At 35.6% G+C, this 22,171-nt stretch overlaps 1 protein-coding gene across 2 annotated transcripts in view; it reads right to left on the reverse strand.

Moving 5' to 3' along the window:
* Positions 1 to 173: 173 nt before the first annotated feature.
* Positions 174 to 22,171, reverse strand: part of IL17REL (interleukin 17 receptor E like) — a 42,936-nt gene continuing 20,938 nt past the window's right edge. The window contains exons 3-17 of one of the 2 annotated variants that reach the window (XM_023918599.2): positions 18,529 to 18,678; positions 17,695 to 17,804; positions 17,314 to 17,428; positions 16,363 to 16,407; positions 15,387 to 15,526; positions 14,747 to 14,818; positions 12,575 to 12,629; positions 11,760 to 11,923; positions 9,480 to 9,527; positions 8,760 to 8,817; positions 8,293 to 8,438; positions 5,754 to 5,813; positions 4,700 to 4,757; positions 2,089 to 2,143; positions 174 to 1,109 (exon numbers count right to left, since the gene is read on the reverse strand). In XM_023918599.2, coding sequence (XP_023774367.2) covers positions 1,082 to 1,109; positions 2,089 to 2,143; positions 4,700 to 4,757; positions 5,754 to 5,813; positions 8,293 to 8,438; positions 8,760 to 8,817; positions 9,480 to 9,527; positions 11,760 to 11,923; positions 12,575 to 12,629; positions 14,747 to 14,818; positions 15,387 to 15,526; positions 16,363 to 16,407; positions 17,314 to 17,428; positions 17,695 to 17,804; positions 18,529 to 18,678 — 1,304 coding nt within the window. In that variant the 3' untranslated portion in view covers positions 174 to 1,081. The remainder of the gene's footprint in view (positions 1,110 to 2,088; positions 2,144 to 4,699; positions 4,758 to 5,753; positions 5,814 to 8,292; positions 8,439 to 8,759; positions 8,818 to 9,479; positions 9,528 to 11,759; positions 11,924 to 12,574; positions 12,630 to 14,746; positions 14,819 to 15,386; positions 15,527 to 16,362; positions 16,408 to 17,313; positions 17,429 to 17,694; positions 17,805 to 18,528; positions 18,679 to 22,171) is intronic. The other variant, XM_023918600.2, reaches the window with a different exon arrangement.

Raw genomic sequence — 22,171 nt, forward strand, 5'->3', positions numbered from 1 at the left:
CAGTCTAAACAATAAAGCTTTTATATAAAAGGAGTCGAGCAGAACTTGACCTCTCCAGGGCACACCAAAAATTCTTGTCTTTCAATGCAGTGGATATGTCTCTAATACTGTACTCTGTAAATGTGTCAATGAATGACTTGAAACAAAACAAAACAATTTTAAAACCCCACACATTCAGATGGAAAATATTTTTTATTGATCAACTTCTTTTTCCAGACCCTCACACCTCACCCATATTCCTGATCTCACATGATCAATTCCACATGGTTTCAGGATATGCTATTAATCATTTTTTAGTTGATTTTATTCCAATGTTACACAACAGGAAGGATGTTTGACAGGACTATTCAGTGAAATAAAGGCCAAATGTTTAATAATCAGTACAGTGTGTAATATTATCCTGAACAATTGAGTATAAATACTGATATAATGGGGAAAAATATTTCCATTATTTCCATTAAACTGTTTCCTTCTAGACCAGATTTCCACAAGACAGTTTTAAATAGCAATCAAACCAAAGACATGTACCACCTCAGACAAACAGGAAAATTATCTCCAAGGCAAACACAAATGCAAACACAGAAAGCAGTTGTTAGATATCCTTAAAGAACATGGTCTGTTATGGTGAGATTATCAGAATGGCATGACAAAATCGAAACAGGAAATTGCAAAGAAAAATAACATATCAAAGCTGAGAAAACTTCCTCCGTTCTTCATTTCTCAAAAACTATTGCTTATGGTTTAAAAATGAAGGTTATAAACAAGAAAATCTGAAATCCTTATTCTATAGGTACACAAAGTACTATGAAAGTACTCAGAGCATGTTTTGAATAAATGGGAAATATGGACCTGATTTTCTAAGTGATCTAAGACTTTTTTTTTAAATACTGGGAAATAAGGAATCATAATCTGAATTTGTCATACTAGAGTAGGCTCAGCTTGCTAAATTCTTCACTCATGAGTATAATCTAATAGTCATTAGAAACTACTATCATGAGAGAGGACCAGTTAGACAAGATTTGCAAGTTGCACCAAAATACAATGTTGAGAAGATACTGAGGACCTTGGAAACATGTTGAATTCAATGCAAGGACTGCACACTCTTCATCCTAGGAGAAAAACAGAAGAGGAAAGAAGATTGTTGTGAGGTTATTTTCTCCAAAGTGTGAAAAAATTCATTGCATTCATATATAGTTGGTGTAAAGTAATAAATCTCACCATTTGTCTACAGCTTGTGTATTTGACTGTCACAGTTCAAACAGTGCTTATATGAACAAATAAAACCAGGATACTTTATTCTGAATGGTATCTTCTGACAAGGGAAAAGCCAAAGACTGTCTCAAAGCAAGGATGGTAGCCCCTTCTCAACCCTATGATTTGCACAGCTTTTGCAAGGCTGCATCTTTTCCCCATTTTTGAACAAGGCTTTTTCAGACCATCTCTATTTTCTCTGGAGTTCTAGGTAGCTCCCACTCTTCTAGTTTGGCTCTGAAAGGTATCCTTAAAGGAAGAGAATTTTTAAGGGCTCAGGGTCTACCAAGTCATACCTCCATGGGCTGTGTTATTTACTGATTTCTCTATAGGCTAGGACAGGTGTTTCGTAAAGGACTGTGGCAATAAGAAGCAGTACTGAAACAGCTGAGCAGACTTGTCTAATCAGTGAGAGCACAGAGGGATCTGATCTGCATGCAAACATCAGTGAGAAAGCAGGGGACAGGTTCTAATAATGTGAAAATCATGCACAGCACATCTGAGCTTGTTTCAGGGCTCTTGAAGGTTGTGTTGTTACTTTACACTTCCCACTTCCACTGGTTATTTGTCTCCCTTTCTCCTCACATTGGTAGCAAGGCAGCTACCTCTGATTCCAGACTGTACTGCAAAGAGAGAAAGCAAGAGAAGAGAGAACACAGAAGCAAGGAATGTCTTCAGTGGGAAAGGGAGAGTTAAGAACCTGATATTCCTTCTAACTATATTCAAAATTTATTCAGCTATTCCTTCTGTGCCTGTAGCAAGGCCAGTGGTATGGTTTTAAGATTAAAAACTCAGTCCATTCCCACAGATGTTTTAAACTGTACATTACGTGGATACCTGTGTGCCATGGCCTTTGCTGGTTTTCCATCACTGTGTGACTGACCATGAAAACCTGAGGGAACAAGTTCAAATTTAGTTTGCCATTTCGTTTTCATTATAATTCACATATTTATTCCCAGAGTAACTGATATGGATTATTGTTTCAAACAAAATACATAAATTTCTTATTTTATAGGTGAAATAATGTTTCAAAATGTTTGGGTTTATTAAATAGAATCCAGAAAAGTGGTCAAAGAAAATAGAAAATTTAAAAGGAACACAAAGTTTTGCCTCCAGGTCAATGATATTAAATGCAAATTTTAAAAAAAACCACCACATTATTTTCCCATATCCATCCTTTGTAGAGTAAACAAGAGCAAGCCACTGTAATTCCCAAAGCATAAATACTAATAGAAAAATGCAATCCATTGTAGAATAATAAATTCTACATGCCAGAAAGCTCTTCTTGAAGCCTGGGAAAGAGCAGCCTTCCTGATGGTTAGACACACTGACTTTTTTATAATAGATGTTGTTATGACTGGAATCTTGTTTTTTAATAACATCGTGAGTCTTCTGTGCACACTGACAGTGCTTGGTATTTTTAACAGTAACACTTAACATGCACATTTCTATTTTACAAAGATGTACACAGTATATATTTTCACTGTTTCACTATGCCATTACAAGATTATTTGTCATTTGCTTTGACATTTGTATAAATCATATTGTCACAAATTACGGACAAATCTCAAGGTTAATATTGCCTTCACCTTTATGTGGATGGGTTTTCTTAACATCTTATGCCCAAACACAATGTTACAGCATCCCAGTGCAACAGTTATCACCCTCGGTGACTCTTTCAAAAAACTTTCATCATGTTCTGATTTTAAAAAGCTAGTGTTTAAGTGCTTTATTACCTTTGTAATAGAAAATATGCATTTAAGTATACAAAAGTCCTTACGAGTTTTGCTGTTACTGATACATTAAAAAAGTAGCTGGTGACTTCCAATTAGTCATTAAGAACATTGGAATTATTGCAATGAGACAGACCAACCCAGTTCAGTATCCCACTTTTGACACTGACTTGTACAGTCTTGATTACAGGGAGGTTTTGGGAACACTGGTCCACAGATAGAGATGGATTTATCTACAAACTAATGTAAATCACATTATCCTGAAACCTATGTCAGAATCCATGAAGCATAAGGTTAATGTGCAACAAATACAGTGACCACATATTAAACTTCTGATATTCTTGATAAGTGCACATTTTCTCCTTTTTTTTCTTAATCTTCACAAATTCCTAATCAGAAGAAAAAAAAACCAAAACAACAACAACAACAACAAACAAAAAACCCACACATATACACACAAAACAAACAAACAAACTTGTGACAAAAATTTCAATATTTAAATCAAATATTGTGCCCAAAAAGTTCTTTAGTCAGCTTTTAAAGTTATGTTATTTTCATTTAATACACAGACATATTCTCTCCACTATGAGGTGCAGGCAAATTCCAAGACTGACATCTCTAGAACTTTTAATTATTTTACATGCTTTCATCATACTCTTCATTTGTTAATTGGAAAATATGAAAAATGAAAATGCATCCACACTGTATGAACCACAATACTCTGATTATTTAATTTTTTCATCTTGAGTGGGCTTGTTACAATTTTTTCAGTGGAGAAGAAACCTGAACTGGTAAAAAGAATGATTACACAGGGAACTACATTCAGACTACAGTTTCAAGCTCCCTTCTTTCTATTATCAGGATTCCAAATCTAAAGCTGTAGCTAACTGACAGGTGGTTTTAGACAATAGGGAAAATCTGTCACAGGACTCAGTATATTTGCAGTGAGCTAGAAGAGGATGTTGATTGGTTGATTGGTTGTGAGTTTGGGGAAGTGTTTTTGGCAATGCTGAGATTGAGGCTTCTCTCAGCTTGATTCCTTTAAGATTTTTTCGTTCTAAATTAGTCAATCCACTGCTGTACTGCTCACCATAAAGCCCCTTAGTTTGCTCTGAACTCACTAACTTCTATAATGCCTTAGTTTCAGGGCTTGGAGATTTTAAAATATTTTGGTTCCAAAGTGTATCTGAGTAGTGTATCAAATAATAATAATAAAAATAATTATAACAATTATTATTATTGTTTTTGTTGTTGTTATATCCAGAAGCAAACTTCTGCTTGCTGGGAAGTGGAGGGAAATGCTGATCTCCCATTTGCAGAGGTGGAGAACTGACAGCAGGGCTGTGCTGCAGTCACTGCAATGGCAGTAGCGTGTGCCTCTTTGCCAAGGTGAGTTTTTAACTATTTACCTCATGTACTGACAGCAAGACAAATATAGGTGTGACACACAGAACCTGGCACAGGGTGGAAAATTCACCCAGGAAAAGCAGAGGCAGAAGCCAGCCGCACAAGTTGCCCTTGCACAGCTTATTAAAGTAGCTGATGAGGTACTGTCCATTGTCTATAAAGGAATCTGAGCACATCTAGCTCTCACGCACACATCCACATTCAGTCAGGTTAATCCCTCAGTTTCCCAGTGAAAAAACACTTCACATAAAATGCTCCCTTCTACAGAACCAGGACACAATGCTCCTTTTCTTAGCATGCATACTTACCACAGTAGGTATCACAGATCTGCACTGGAACTGAATAATCTACATCTGTTCTCCAGCCCTTTTAAAAGAAAGAATTGAGGCTTATTCCCCTTTCAGTAGAACTGCTGCTAATCACTTCTGTTAACAAATGAGATTGCTTTATTAGTTTACTCAAGTGACTGCATTTTAAATGTTTTTAAACATAAACATATGGAGATTACTGGTCTAGTGTAATCACTTTTAGGTCTCTGATAGAGCTAATCATAATTTTTGTTGTTATTGTTGTCTGACAGAAAATGTCTTATTTACAAAATAAATAATTTATGCAGGAGTCTCCCCACCAAATTTCATTTTTCACTAGGGAAACTACTACTTTCATTACTCAGAAGGAACTTGCCAATCTTATTTTCATCTTACTTCTTTCTTCCCAGCAGCAGAAAGTGAAGCTGAGAAGGGCAGCTACTGGAGCCTCAGAGCTCCACTCTTTCATTTCTCTCAGTGTCTGCTGAGAACATTAACTCCAGAGAGGCATAAACCTATCAGCTTCATGCTCATTTTCTACGAATAAAATTTCTTAATAAAAGTCAGCTATGGAAATAGCATGTAGAAATATCAAAATAATTTGCTCAGTTCTACTTTCTTGAGTGCTAATTCTAGACACCATGCAGATGCTGCACTGTTTACTATATACCTCACCTTTTCTAGTCAATGTCAATTTTTGAAAATTCATCTATTATTTACTTGGGTCTTTTGATAGCTTGGAACTTTTTTTTTTTTTATGAAGGAACATATAAAGACAGAATTAGCAATATCCTGATGATATCCTTTTATCTTCCACAGACAAAGGAGCAAGATCATGGAGAGCAACTTCTCAGTTAATTAATGTCATCTCAAAGAGAGGTGGTGGCAGCATACCAAGCTATAAATAATGCTCTTTGCCAACTCAATTTGCACAGCAATCAGATTTAGCTGGGAGGAGAAAGCAATGAGAGTACCTGCTGGTTTGCTTGGGTTTTTAATTATTTTTTTATTAGTTTATTTTGTACAAGGTACCTGGCAAAAGTAAGACACATACCTGAATGCAAATTGTTGACCCACACATTTCCTGTGACATAGGGATCGAAACAGAATCTCCCTAATGAAAAAAGAATAAATAAAATTTGAAAATCACTATTTTCCATACCCTGGAACAATGAAAACATACTGTGTCTCTCCAGCTCATTGCTTTGGTTTCCAATAATGGAAAATTAATGGGAGATTAGTTATTTTCAGAGATAGTCCCAGATCTCAATGACCATAAGCAGATGGCAGAGTTTAACCAAGCACAGTGTGGCAGCACAGGAAGAGGGCTAATGTTATTGTATTTTATCGAGCATCATAAGGAGGACACTCTCCCCCCTCAGTTTGCTTCCTCCCATCATCTTCACTTCTTTTCCCTGGTGTATGAGCTGAAGGAATGACCCTGTCTTTACAGTTCTTCTGGACTTCCCATCCCATTGTATGCAGAGAACAAGCTGAGCCTTAGGGTAAAATTGTCCTAAATGACTGGCTTGACATTTAATATTTGATTGATTATGGTTTGTCCCCAAAATAATGTTTGTTACTCCACCAACAGCTATGAATCCCACACCATTCTCTTCAGCGTGGTAAACTCCTAAAGTAATTTGGGGGAAATTAAGTGAATATATTTTTTCTTTTTTCAAGCACGACTGAAGAGGAATTTATAGTTAAAGGATCAACATTGGTTTATGGGAACACAGTTAGGTCTTGATGAAAACTTTGTCTATACTGATCATGGTGTTGAGACAGGAACTGTATGTAATTTATGTGGGGTCTCATTCTGTCACAGTAGCAGAGGACATAACAGCTTTGTACCACAGGGAAGAAAACATCATTTTTAAATGCATCATTGCCTTCATGAAACACACACTTTGATATCTAGATGTGCTCCATGATTATCCCTTTCACTTAGCAATTCACACAGGGAACCTTTTAAACCAGAAACTCCACAGATTTCATGTGAAATAGACCAGTTGAAGGGAAGTGCTACTGAATGTTCCCTGAGTGTTGACAACTTTTCTGCCATGCAGATCTCCATCTCTGCCAGTAATACAGCACTTTCCAGACAGCTTTTCCCATAAGGACAGACTCTTGATGTTACCATTAATTCCCTCTGTGGTCCATTACACAGGTCCATTAACTAAGATAGCTGTTTTTTCCCAGGTCTTTCCCCATGATTATTCAGCTTTGGGATCTCCTAGAGGAGCAATTTTTCATCTTCTGCTTATTCATGTCCTCAGATTGAGCTGAGTTGGAAAACTCTGTTTTTAACAGTTACATTCAGCACCTAATCTAAATCTAGATCTAAACTGATTCATTATTCAGAAAACAAATTCAGTGTTCAGTGTCCAGCCCATTATGTTTAAGAAATCCTTGTTCATAACTACCTGGTCATCAGCTAAGCCCTGGTATGTGCACTCTTCTACAGCAGTACAGTAAAATCACAAGTACCTGAAAAAGGCACATTGTGTCTCTGCATAGTGGCAAATAAGTACAGCTGGAATATACCTTAAAGAGAGGACAGATGTAGGAGCTGTGTTTGTGTGTTCTAAAGCACATCCCTCCACAAGGAAGTGAAGTCAGCAGGAGTAACAGGAGTAACAACTCAAATCACAATATCTAGATTTCTCAAATTTCTCAAAATTCATCATATGCCACCTCATATACCTGGTCAGTGAAGCAGACAGCAGGAGCACATATTTAGCAGTGGACATGGGACTACTGAGGAGCTGGATGCTGGACCAGAGGGATGTCTTTCAGCATGGTGGTCCAAATAGCTACTAGGATATATCCTGCTAATATTCTTGTTTGAAAAATAATGCTATGGCCACTCTTTTGCTCTTTGACCTCACTTTCCAGATGTGTCTCTCAGCAGATCACAGTTTGGGCCAACAAGGTAACTTGGCAGAGTTAAAGGGAAAACCACAGAGCTGCACTGAAAATGTGTGGGGTGTGGACTAAGCTGCAAGGGAGGAATGAGGCTCTCATGATTAGCTGCTGCCTGAAACTGAGGTCTCACCCTCCCATAATCTTTTCCCACTCTGTCCCCACTTTATTGGAAGAAGCAGTTGTGTAGCCATACAATCAGCTCAGAAAGATAATTTGGCTGAAACCTAACCCTTCTTGCATGCTGAATTTGTATTGGCAGCTGTGACATTTAGAGTTCATCATGGATTGATGGCTCAAGTCTTACATTTCATGATGTGTGATTTGCCAGGTCAGCTATATCAGTGACCCATGCATGAAATATTAACAGTAACATTTGCTATATACATAATACAAATACTACACTACAAAAATGACATTAAAAGAATATTAACCACTCAATAGTCACATCCTCTGATGTGACTCATTTCACTTCAGGATCTCTATTTCTTATTTCAGTAAAAGATCAGATTTAGAACTACATGCTTTTAAAATGTTCCAGTAATTGTTCCAATATGTACATGGTTTATTAATGGATTCAAGCTGCAGAACAATAAATGAAATCATGAATTAATAAAGTTAGGTATGTTTAAAAGTCTTACAATGTTTAAGAAATAATATATACAAACCACAGAGACTGAATGGTGCATCCCAAGAGATTCACATGAAGCCATCTGCGTCTTGTTACACACAAGCACTAAGAACTGTGCCTTGATTTGGGATGTGAAGAAAACTTGTATTTGTTCTGCAACTGCAGCAGTCCTCATTTTCCAGGCTGATATTAGGGGAAAAGACTTACTTTTAGATGTACAAATACCATACATTATATCCTAAATTGATGCCTAAAATAAAAGCTTTTTGTAAGTGCTATCAAACAATGTGCAAGTAATTATTTTGTTTCCTGCGATTTACTTTTTATACCAATGAACACTAGATGTTCTGAGGATACACAGAAGTAACAAGCTGTCAAATCTCTTTGACTTAGTTTACAATTTAGAGTATTGTGAATACTTCTCGCTTAAGAGACAGGTTATATCTAGTGATTTAAATATTTTACACAATATAATGTTATGCAATTTTAAAAATATGTATTTACCTGGAAATCCTCCATGAGCAAATGGACATTTAATCCGAGATCCTCGTTTGGTTGTAAACTGAAAGCAGAGAAACTTGTTAGGAAAAATGAATTTTCTATTTCAATCTGTGGCAAAATATTCAACTAGTGATGATCAGGGCATTCCAGAAAGTTGCAGAAGATTAATTTACAGCTTTCCTGCTTTATGGTGTCTTCCAACCTTTGACATAAATTAGATCCCCTAATTCTTCAGGTATTTATAATCGTGCATATTTTACAGAAATACCTGGTTCCACTGACTTAAAAGTGTTCTAAAATAAAACAATAATATGCCTGTATTAGCCTTACTTGGCATTTTTTTCTCAACTAGAATAGTAAGAGATTCGCCATTAAATTTACTGTATTGATCATTTTATTCTTAAATATTCACTACAAAAAACTTTATATGTTAAATTTAGCACATTGTTCAGAGTCTGCATTGACCAAAAGCATTTTTTTCTTGGTTTCCTTAAACAGAAAAAATGAAGGGCAGAATCTGACCTGTGTCCTATCCATCATTGCTGTTGCACTTCAAAACAATCACCTTCTAATCTAATCTTTCATTTTTCTTTCATTCTCAGTACCCATTCACCAGAGCAACAAAAAAAAAAAAACATTGATCATAAAGACCATCAGCATCTCAATTTTTTTAGAGACAGGAGAAGGAGAGTTAATATATGTTTTGTAAAGAAATCCCTTTACCTTCATGCAAAGTCTTGGGTGAGTGTCCACACGAGAATATTTAATCTGCTGGAAGACAGAGCACTCAGCATTAGCTAGTTTTATTAACTAGTTTCACAAAATCAACTATTGAAAATGTTCATGCTTTGATTACTGAGAAGGCAACTGGTTTGTTTACTTCATAAACACCCCAGGAAGTTAATCACATAAAATGATTAGAAACAACTGCTGCTTTGGGTTACTAAATAATTTGCTTCTTTTTATCTGCAACATGTAGTATTTTTTATGGTCAGCCTGACCCATTAGAGCTTAATTAATTGATTCCATGGTGTCTTGTGCAAAATTGTCATTACACAGTTGTCTTGTATCAACCCATTATTTGCCACTCATGAATAACTCAGCAGAACAATTAAACAGACATCCAAAAATATTCCACCATCAGTTGAGAAATCTTTGCATTTTCCATACCCATATTTCAGAACATAGGCTGAATTTTAGAAATCCACTTAAGCAATCCACAAAATGTTGTTTACTTGATTAACAACTCTTTACCCACCAAGGGCTTCACCACAAAAAGCTTTGTCTTATATAAACAATTGCTACACATATAAGTGATCCTACTTAAATAAATCAAGTGACTGAGCACAATATACAGCCAAACTCTTCCTTCCTGTAACCTCCTTTGAGAACATAACAGTGTCCCTGGAGATAGTCTGACTGTCAGACCTGGAGACAGCATTGTCATTGACAGAGAAAGCCCCAGCCTCAGTAAAGAGTAATGCAGCTTTTGTGCCTAAGTCAGCACATGTGCACAGTATTGGTGGCCTTGTGTGGATTTACAGAGCAGCTGGCCCTATCTGAGAAATCTGCAGTGGTTTCCAGCATACTGCAGAGATGGTTTTCAGGGTTACAGTACAATGAATGGACCAAATTCATTATCAAACTTTTCAGAATTAATGAGGGGAAAAAAAGGGAATTAATTCTATCCATAAATGTTGATGATCCTTTTGGGTCCCTTCCAGCTCAGGATACTCTATGGTTCTATGATTAATATTAATGCTCAGCCTTTTAATGCAATCAGTAAATACAGATAAACACTCATACTCCATAATAAAGTTGGATTTTGTTCTGGTAACAGATACAACCATTACCAGCCAGACCTCATTTAAGTTTGTTTTTTTTTTTTCTTTTTCTCTCCTGCAAGCAATAAATTGTTGCCAGCAGATGAATAATCCCACAGGGATCACCCACATCTAAAATTAAATTAATCTGTTTTTTCAAGATCAAAGCTTTGTTGGAACTCACAAATGATAAATCTGAAGAATCACTAAAGGCTTGGCCAGGAGTTCCTAATCACAAAAGCATTCAACAGTCTTGAGTCAGCCCCACACCCCCCCCATCATGTCATCAGAATAACAATATTAGTCCAAAAGTTTCAAAATTATTTGATTTTATTTGTTTTTCAGTTTTTACTTTTTTTCAGTTGTTACTTTCTTTAAGTTTACTATCTTCTCTCCACAATCAGGCAAGCCTGAAACTTACTTTTCATTATGAAATTAATTCTAATGAACCTCAAAACCCCAGAGCATTCAGTATCATCAGATTTCAGATTGAAGTGTTAAGCCATTCAAGACACATGCATTTGAAAACCTTTCTCAGCTTGAGGGAAAAAAAGTGCTGGAAAAACTAAGGGACACAAGATTTCAGCATCCATAATTTCAAGACATTGGACCAGGTTGAGGAAGGCACTTCAGAAAGATCTTATATACAAAACAATTGTGCCCTACCAAAGTACTGTTATGTCTCCAGAAATCTTTAAAGATATTTAGCTTTATCTTATTTACAGTTTTGGTGTCTAAATATCTAAATCTTTTCTAATCACAATAGACACTTGTGACAGTAGAAAGAAGGCAGTACTATCACAGAGAAATCCCTCCAACCTATTATGCCTATCTACAGATAAGAGCTGTCCTCACAATGTGTCTGTCTCCCTTACTTTAAAGGAAATCTGACATGAATTATAAATAAAAAGCAGATTCTATTTACCCCAAAGAATTTAGCAAACATTACTAGCTGCCCAGTCATCTCCACTTTTTATTTCTTTATAATGAGTCAGTGACCATTTTGAATAAATCATGTGATTAGTGTGCAAGAACAGACTGTGATTATGAATAGTTTTAAGTATCAAAGAAGAAGAGAGGAATTTGGCAACTGCTGTTAATCCAAAGTCTAGTTCTTCACATTATGCCTTTGGTGATGCCCTTCAATCTCACAGTTTGAATTAATCCACACAGCTCTTACTTTCTCGGGAGAATTTTTGAAAGAGTTTTCTATATCTTCACAATGGTCACTCGACTTGGTGAACCTGCATAGGTTAACCATGACAAGGACAGGACAGGCTGGCTCCCAAGCAAGGGTTTGTGTCGATGGGTTATAAACAATATTGTCCCATAGCACCTGTGTATCTGTGCACAAAGAAAGAGGAAAAACATTATTCAAAATGTTCAGACAGGAATCAACACAGTTAACAAGTCTGGTACTTACTGTATATGTGCTTTAAACCAAAATCTTGGACTTAACACAATAAAACAATTTTTAGGCCACTCATTTCTATTTGTCTGGTAAAACATTTACTTTCATAAGTGCTAATAAGACAATTTCATTCTCAGGTGTCATCTCAGAACAAATTCAGACATTGCTGGAATATTTTTGTGGGTAATTTCCCCTTAAGCATGGAAGGCACAAGGATACTCCCTGCACCCTCCTTTAAGTAGGGTATTTGACACCTTCTTCAAATGTCTCCTTCAAGCACTCACTCTTCAAGCACTCAGCTCACTTCTAAACTGACCTTTTATTCCTTCTGGCCAGTTTGCGTGTCACTTAAGAAAATGGGGGAAATAACTAGAAAGTTACTTGGTGTTTGTGTTGGCATGAACTTGGTGAACTATTTGGTCTGAAAGTAAGTTGTTTTATCTACCCACAGTAAAACAAACCAATATGATGATTTCCTTGAAGTTTTGCAATACATTTTTTTCACTGTAGATTAATTTAAATTGTGACATACTAATGGAGCTGCTGAAAGTCACTCCTATAAAGAGTAATCACAAAGTACTTGCCATTTTCAAAGGGGCAAAGTTGTATCCTCCTTGCATCTGGAAATGCCAGCCAACCCTACAAACAGTGGACATTAGAGGCTGTCAGACAATTTTAACATTTCAGGTAGAATGTGTCAGAAAAATTTTCCACCAAAGGATTAGGATGCTATGTTTGTTAGAAAGCTTTGGAAGTTGTTTTTTAAAAGAAGTTTTGCACTATATTTTCATTTTATTAGTATTCCTACTATTTTTAAGTCATATATTTAGTCCGATTTCATTTAGAAAGTCTTCCAGATTAATTTTCATTAAGTTTCTCACAGTGACATTACTTTCTAGGAGTATCAAAACATTCAATAATCATAATATAAGATCTTCTGGCCTGGGCAATGGTAAAGGATGCATCCTTGAAATCTGAAGGCTAACACTTAACCCAGTCTTCAAGTGTATGTGCATGGCTGCTGCTATACCCTATTTATGTGGATTCATGTGCAAATGTTTCTGTTATTTAGAGTTCTCATCTGTTCTCTCAGCAATCCTATTGCAGAATTTTCTGTGTATACACTGAGAGGAATAATATTTTTCTAGTGGCCTCATATATTCAGAGTGGGATGAAAAAAATCCTTAGGCTTGGAAGAGACTTGGTGGTTCAGCTTGTGTATTTAGGGATGTGCTTTTAGGTCCCACAATGTACATATCTAATTGTGACTGAAGTCCCCAAATTCCTGTCACAGTAGTCTTATTGTGCAATCTACAGCACTGTCCAGCACATCCCAAAAGGGCCATCTACCTTTGGTCAGTTGAGCAACTGACTGCATTAATTACATCTCCATTGACTGTAAGGATTTGGACACCTAATTCAAATGTGGATATCTATATTTGGATGCCTACATTTATATATCTTAATCTGCAAGATAAATCCAACCCCAAATTTCACTGAGAAAACTAGGTTCACATCGTAGCTTTCTATGTTATCAAAATAATTTTAGATTTGTTTGGGACCTTTTATTCCTTGCATAAAAGACATTCCAAAGTCTCACTTCTCGGGTTATCAGAAAAATCTGTAACTAACCTGAATATATTCATGGAATGAAGTTTATCCCCCTTCATTCTCATTGAAAGAATGGCTTTTGTTTAAAACATAACTTATTTTTTCCTTCTAAGTGACCCTTCTGGTCTCTATTTACACAGCAAACATATTTTCTCTTTGCATGTGTCTTACCAGGATAATGGAAACATGGTATTTGAATCTCCTTTGTAAAACAGTATCTTCTTTTCCCAACCACTACAGATTTCTTATGTACGTCTTCCTTTTGAATTAATCTTTCTGGAATATGCATACAATAATTCCTTACAGTATTTCAAAGGCCTTGCCCATACCTTTCTGTTAGCTTGTAATAATCTAACTTTTGTTCATGTTTACATCATTAAAGCAAGCTAGTTAATCACCCTGTGATCAACTATTTCACCCAGATCTTTTTCTTCCACTGTTATTTGTAAAAGAGGACTTGCATCTTACAAAGAATTATTTTTATTAGAGCAAGTGCATGAACTTGCACATCATACTTTACACTTCATCATCATTCAGTTACGTCACATATGAAGATCTCTAGTATCTTCCAATTACCCTGACCCCCTTCCATGTTTGATTACACGTCCCAGTTGTGTTCCAGAAAATGCATTTTTTGCCCATGTCCTTGATGAAAACATTTTTATGAGAATCACTCTACATGTCGTCCTTAAATAACCTCCCTATCAGCACAGGCCCATCCAACAGGAGTTGCTGAGTTAGCCTCGTAGCCAGGTATTATCTTCCACTCAAATCTTGTTCTCACTCTCAGTTTCCTCAATTCCTGTTTTAGTTTCTCATGCAATACTATATCAAATGCTGCTGAAATTCAGTCAGATTAAGTCTTCTGTCTTTCATTTTTTATAAAAGATCAGTCAAAATAATATTACACAACAAATTTCATAAATTATTGTAAATTTTATCCCATTTTCTTCTGATGGCCATATTTTAATTAGCATTTCCTAAAAAATCTCTTCCTTACATTCATGTAATCCTAAGGTTAAAAAAGCCTTAGTCAAAAACTCAGATCTAAAGCCTTTTTCTTCAGGTTTTTTCTTAGCACAAATGCCTGATAAAATTTCTTTAATAAGAAACACAAACATATACCAAATTCCAGACCGCATTACCTCAATGCAAAGACAAGGAAGTAGCTGAGAATATTTCAGAGAAACGGATTTAAAAGATTCCTTTCCTTTTATCTGAAATTAAAAAGATGGTCATAAATCCAGGACAGTAAATGACTTTCAATAAAGCTAAATGATAGCTACAGATTATATAGATATGAATGAATATAGACAGAGATTATATAGATGATATATAGATATAGATTAAATATAGATACAGATATAGAGATATAGACACAGATATAGATAGATATAGATCTATATATATAGGTATATAGATATAGATTAGATAGACATAGACACAGATAGATATAGACACAGATAGATATAGATATATATATAGATATATATTAGATATAGATATAATAGATATAGATATAGATATAGATATAGATATAGATATAGATATAGATGATATAGATATAGATGATATAGATATAGATGATATAGATATAGATATATAGATATAGATATAGATATAGATATAGATATAGATATAGATATAGATATAGATAGATATATAGATAGATATAGATAGATATAGATAGATATAGATATATGGTGTTTATTATAACCTTAATGAACATTGCCACCTCCAAGGCATCCTCCACCAGTTCCCCAAACCACTGTGATTTTAACTCACCACAGCAAATGCCCCAACATCTTCACAGGTAAACCATTTGTGGCACAGGCGAACATAATAATCTTGATCTCGGGGAAAGTTGGATACATTCACTGTTACAATTTTCCTTGCCCTGTCTAAATTATAATCTAATTTTCCAGCTGAAAAAAAAAAAATCAAGCATAAAATTATTACAACTGTTTCTTTATTACTTTCTTATTTCTATGTTATCTATTTATAATAGGTACAGAATATATTTCATAACTTGATGGAGATGAAACTCAACATCTATAGATTCTTACTTAGAATGTTTGAAATTATTACTTTTATACTGATAATCCTAATGTTCTTTTTTATGAGATATAATTTTCATTCAGCATTTTTTATCTTAGAACTTGTAATACTGAGAGGCCAAGACATGTCCCAATTTTACCTGAACCTTAGTACTTGGAATCTTATGTAGTTTATGTACAAATATTTGAAATATACACACTAATACTATTATAAGGGCTGATTATCCCAAGATTGTAAGTTTCTTACATAGAGAATATGTGCAACTATGATTGACAAATGCAATATGTGGAAGGAATATTTTTTTATACATATATTCACAGGTATGCCAAAAGCAGTATAGCAATTTGGCAAATTAATTTTGATCTATTTACGAGGTCTGTCTATAGGCAAAACATAAAAACATCAATCCAAAGTGCATTAAAAAAACACAAATCTGTTTCCAAAAGTTTAGAAATCAAATAGATTATCAAAACCTTTACCTCCCATGTAGCATATTCAATAGAAATATATTTTCAGAACATTACCATGTACCATTTCAATAGAAATACATTTCCAGAACATTACCTATCAACTACAGGGTAATTATAAGTAATGATAGTTGGAAAAAAATTTTTTTTTCCTTGTTCATGTAAGAATGAAAACATGTAATTTTATAGGTTACCAGAAATATCTCAGTTCTAGGTTGCATAGAAGATCAGCTCACCTGAACAAGCTGGAATATATTTTCCCACATCACTGTTTCTGCAGTCTGCAAAGTGGAAGGCAGAGTTTGTCTCAGTGCTGCTTTATTCATATAACTGTGTAAACAAACTGCCAAAATATCCAATAGATTCCCAGCAGGAAATTTCTCTCATCCCTCTTTTTAAAGGCAGATTTACATACATTTTTAGATAAATGGCAAAAGAGAGAAGTACTCTTCCCACACATAGAGATTATATCACAATATGCCTTAAGGATCTATCTCCCCAGTCTGGGGTTTCTACTGGGAAGCCTAATCAGCAGTTAAGGCTGCAGTTGAGGATATAACAGCACACTTTTTTACCCAGAACCTAACAAAAATTTGAGTAATAATATTCATTTCAGTTACTTTTTCCTTGAAAAACAACTCCTGTTGTTTACCAGGCTCATTTCTCTGTTATCAGTAGTTACATGTAAACAGGCTATAGAACACCTAGCTAATGAAAGTAAAAATAAATTTCCATAGATTTTCCTATTAATCTTTCCTTAGCTTCTGAAGCCACCCCTGGGCCACCCATGCAGAGAAGCAGAAGCTCCATCCATCTAAGACACAGAGAGCAGGCAGGGATGAACCTTCAGGCAGAGAAAGGGCACGTGCCAATCACAAGAAGGGCAACTGGGATAAATGCTTTGTGTAAATTCAGTTTTCCACATACTTTTAGATATAAACTCTGGGTTTTATAGCAAGTCAAGACTTTTACTTGCTAACAAAAAAAAAAAAAACCCCATGAAACATAAACTAAACCTGGTCCTGGCATAGGTGATTTACCATCAGATCAGCATATCCCAGAAATCAGAACCCAGTTTGAATGTACTTTTGCCTTTGAGGGTTTTTTTTTGGTTGTTTGGTTGGTTTGAATTTTTTTATTTTGCAAGATATTTCTTGAAAAGCATCTGATTTAAGATGTTTTCCTACCTTCAACATAGTATTGCTGACTCAGCTTGACTTCACAGTAATGTGGTACAGTTTTCATGGTCACATAGATGTGTTGTGCTACATTGACTTCAATGCAATTGAATTGGACCTGTACCTGTTTAAAACATTTATAAAACTGAGTTCATGCATGACTTCCAGATACAGAAAAACCTCTGGTTAAGATGTTTAAGAAATAAATATTCTTCATTCAGATATATTTGCATTTAAAAGCAGCATTAAGCAGTCAATACGGTAGCATTAGGAATGTAAAAGTAGATACAACTTAATAAAAGGATTTCAAAGAGTATCATTATTCCTAATCCAGGATGTTGCTATCACCTTCACTTTTAGAAATCCAAATATTCACAAAAAGAAGTTTACCTTCTTTCCATTAAGCATCTTGCTTTTCTTCCTAGTGAATCTCACACTTGTGCACTGAGATTGCTGCGTGTCCAGTGAAAAAGAACATATTTCCAGCCCACGGACATTTTCTGAAACGAGTTAGGAACAGATTGCAAAAATATAATTTAAGCATCTTTAAGAAGAACAAAAACTTAAATTAAAATACACCATATCATAAGCTTTCCTTCTAAGTGAAAGGCACATGTATTTTATCTCTGCTAAAAAAGGGACAGTATATATAACTCACACATGGGAGTAGGAACAAGGATTTGATACAGATTGCTTTAAATGAAGCTTTAAATGCAAATTTTAAAAATAAACCTATTAACTCTGAGTGAAGCAACTAGGAAATACCTAAATGGTAACATGAAGCACATGAATGGCAAGGTGTTAGTAAAAATAGACTACGCACAGGAAGGTCATGCACTTCCATTTTATTTTAGTGCAGAACTGTAACTGCAGATGAATAAACTGTTTCTCCTTCTGTAAGGGCAGTCACTCGTGTCCAGATTATCAGAGCAGACAGAATTAGTGTGTGTGCCTGCATGGATGTCAGAGCTAGAAAGAAAAGGGCAGCTGTGTGCTTGGGGCACTGGCAGAAGACAAGTTATGTGTGTTAGATTGGAAGGCAGAATTCATTATCTCAGTTCTCAGTCACTTTGAGAACTGTTTTGTAGTAAAATGCTTTCATAAAAATATTTTTCTGATGTTACATGAAAACAGCTTGGTCCAAAATATTACAATATGGAATAAATTTGGCTGAAATAAGCAAAAAATGAACACAAAGGGCTCAGTAACAAAACTGATTCCTACCATCCAGACTCAGTGTTCCTTTAATGTTTAAATGAAGAGAGCATGGGCTTCCTTGGACACATTTCATCACTGTTGAGATCTTCATGCTTTTCAGTACCATAGAAGATAAAGATGCAGGGACATCATGGCAGAAGCTGTTAAAAATGCCACCTGCAAATGCAAACACAAGGACAGAGAAAACTCATCGTACACAGGATGTCTGGGGGAGAGCAAGCACAACAGGGGAAGTTCCAGCTCTCCTGAAATCACTAAGAATGTCACCACTGACCAGCAAAGCCAGTACTTTGCCTAAGACTTTCACACAGCCAACATACCTAGTTGGCTTCACTAGCAATTTTAGGGGGTTGGAATAAATTTCTAGACTTAGGGAAATGTTCACCCACAAGAGGAAGCAATCACACTTCTACCAACTAAGGTTAGCAGAACACACCTAGACTAATACTGTTTTTAATTAATTAGATGTGCTAGATCATGGCTAAACTAATAATTTATATAAACTTTTTTCAAAACCATTACCTGCATATTGTGAGCACTCTCATAATAGTACTTTAATTTTAGGACTTTCTGATGGTCTCCATTGCTGTTAAAATTTCACTTTCACACAAGAGGGCACCATTGCATTCCTAGTCATGGAAGAGTACCCTACACCTACTGGATTTCCTTCTGATTTAGACCAGAACAAGAGCAGAATAAATATTATCCAGGCCTTCTTCAAGGCACAGAACACAGTAATCAGTAGGCAAAGAACACAGCTACTATGCCTTCTTCTGTTTCGCCGTGTAATTTTAGTCATTCCAAAGCCTTAGGAAATGGGTTTGCAGAGCTAAAACTGTAGGCTAGTATAAATGGAAAAAATAGACATAAGGCCCCAAACCTCATCAGTTAGTATATTTCATCTCTTTCTACTTCTCAGTCTGCCCTACATAGAAATCAGTTGCTTATTTATGAATTTATATATAGGTACAGTGGATTTAATCCCCAATGCATTCCCTGGGCTTCTCCATGTCCATTGTTTGCAGTCCTGAAAACTAGTAATTCAAGAAACTATCAGAACAAATAGCCAGGGAATTGGGTTTTGTCCCTTGGCTTTGTGGTATGCAATGCAGCACAGCTCTTTTTAGCTCTATCTATATAACTATTACTTCTTTGAAATATTTCATAGCCTTCTTCCTTCCATACATAGCATGAAAGTCAAAAACCACCCAAGTAAAAAATATATTTTATTGACCATTATCCTTTCCCCTGGTGAGAGGCTAGAAGAACAATATATATATATATATATATATATATATATATATATATATATATATATAAAATTCAGCTGTTCAAAATGCTCCTAGAAGGATTTCAGAAAGAATGGCGAAGAGTATGAAAGTATGAAACAGCAGTGCCACAATACTGTGCTTGCCATAAAATTCAGGATAGCACTTTTAATGGAATCATCAGGAAAGGGTGCATCCATCAATGTCAAGCCAAGAGCTGTTGTCAACTGTGGATGCTCACTGACTCACATGGAAGACAGATCCACAGCTCCCGCAGAGGAAAGGTAGGGTGTGGAGAAGGAAAGACAAAACGTATCCTTACTTATCCTTCCAACCCCTCAAGTGAAGGAAAATGCTCTAAATTCAAAGACTGAAAGTGTATTAACCGGAACAGGACTTCTTCCTAACTTATGGGATCATCATTTTCCCAGTGCCCATTGTCAAAGACCAGATACTGATACTGCAGAATGTCAAGACAGGCTGAAATAAATGTGTCACCTTTGCTTAAATCTGTTAGACCTTAAGTGCCCTCACACCTGATATCAGGCGAATTAAGTCCTGCATGATACATAGCACATACATACAGTCAGAAGAGACAAACCCTTCACACCCAAATCTCCGCTCCGTTTGTCTGGTTTTGTGTCATGGAGCATGTTTTGGAGGCAGCAGGGTATGCTGATATGAATCAAGTGAGAAAAGCATGGGAAAACCAGGACACTTTACCTCAACTGGCAGTAGGTCAGCTCTGAATTATCCAAGGAAATATTGGCAACTAGAGGACAATTTATGCAAACCAATGAAAAAACACAGATCACTCAAAATATACATATAAAGCTTTAAGAGCTGGAGTATGTTGGCTTTTGAAGAATTTATAAATATTTCCACAGAAATGAGACTGCCCTCAGAAGTACAGTGCACAGCAGCTGGATATGAACACTGTATTCCATGTTCCAAAAATAGGTGGTGTAATAATCCTGAAAGTATCTCAGGATGGAAAGTTACTGTACAACACTCAATTAATCCACCCACAACTAACTGGGAATTGCTTAACTACGTGATAACTATTACTAATAATGTGATAAGTGATGATTAGTTTGAGTTCTGTCTCTTTGCTCAAAAAGATATTTTCCTGACTGCATCATATGAGATGCAGTTGTGGATACCCAGTGGTATCTGGGAGTAACTGTTTCTGCTTAAGTTTTGGTTATTGGTGTAAATTTCTTGATCCAAGCTTATAAACTCGCCTAGTCCCATGTCTGCATAGAAATTATTTAAGGGGAGGGCAATGCATGTAGACATATTAGATAAAAGATAGATAGATAGATAGATAGATAGATAGATAGATAGATAGATAGATAGATAGATAGATATTCAAAGTGGATGCTTAGTTACAAAATATTCTGTCATTCTGTTTGGGTGTATTTGACCATATTATTTGGCCATATTTTTTTTTTTGGGGGGGGGTGGATATTGTCATGATTTAGTTGAATTTTCTTCTTAGCTATTACAGCCTGAGGTGTGATATCATCAGGTGTCACAGAGTTGGAACTATCTTACGAGAGCTCAAAGTCAACCTGGATGCATAACTGATATCGGATCAGCATCAGACAGATGCACAAACACTCTGCTGTCCTGTCAGCAGACACACTGCTCTTAATCAGGGTTTCTACTATCAAACTGAGAACAAATGCACTGAATGAAATGAAATTACACTTCCACTTTGGATATTTTTCCATTAATTTTATAATAGATTTTGAGAATTGCAAAATATGCTGCAAAACTCATTAATAATAAAATAAATGGATCATATCATGCATGAGGATACTACCATTGGATTACAGTAAATACATGATACGACCAGACAGAAAATAATTTTCATTGCATAAATCATCACAGTATGAGACTCATTTCTGACTAACTCTTCAGTAAACTCCCACTTTATCATCTTTTAATCCCCCCTTAAGATATTTTCTTCTGGAACACACCCCATTTTCCTTTTCACACAAGTAGTTTTATCTATACCTCAGAAGACACAAAGATATATCTTGATACACAAACTATCTGCTGAGTAAATCTTACCTAAATTTTGTGTTTATGAATAATAGCTGTAATTAGCCCTACATGAGAAAGGGATTGTTGCTTTAATAAAAGGTTACTTAATTATGGGCATATATAAGCCCAGGCATAAAGAGGCTTATTATTCAGCATGTAGACATTTCCTTGTACTTTTGCCATCAGGTCAACCACAGCAGATAATTTTTTTTAATCTGATGATGCAGCAATCAACCTAGAATTGTCACGACATTAAAGGACACCTTATCTACAGTTGGATGTTAGAAGCCAGAGATGAGCAATGAATATGCAATAGAAATGAATAGATG

This window comes from Cyanistes caeruleus, chromosome 4, assembly GCF_971803275.1.
Source record: "Cyanistes caeruleus chromosome 4, bCyaCae1.hap1.1, whole genome shotgun sequence".
In the NCBI taxonomy this organism is placed as follows: domain Eukaryota; kingdom Metazoa; phylum Chordata; class Aves; order Passeriformes; family Paridae; genus Cyanistes; species Cyanistes caeruleus.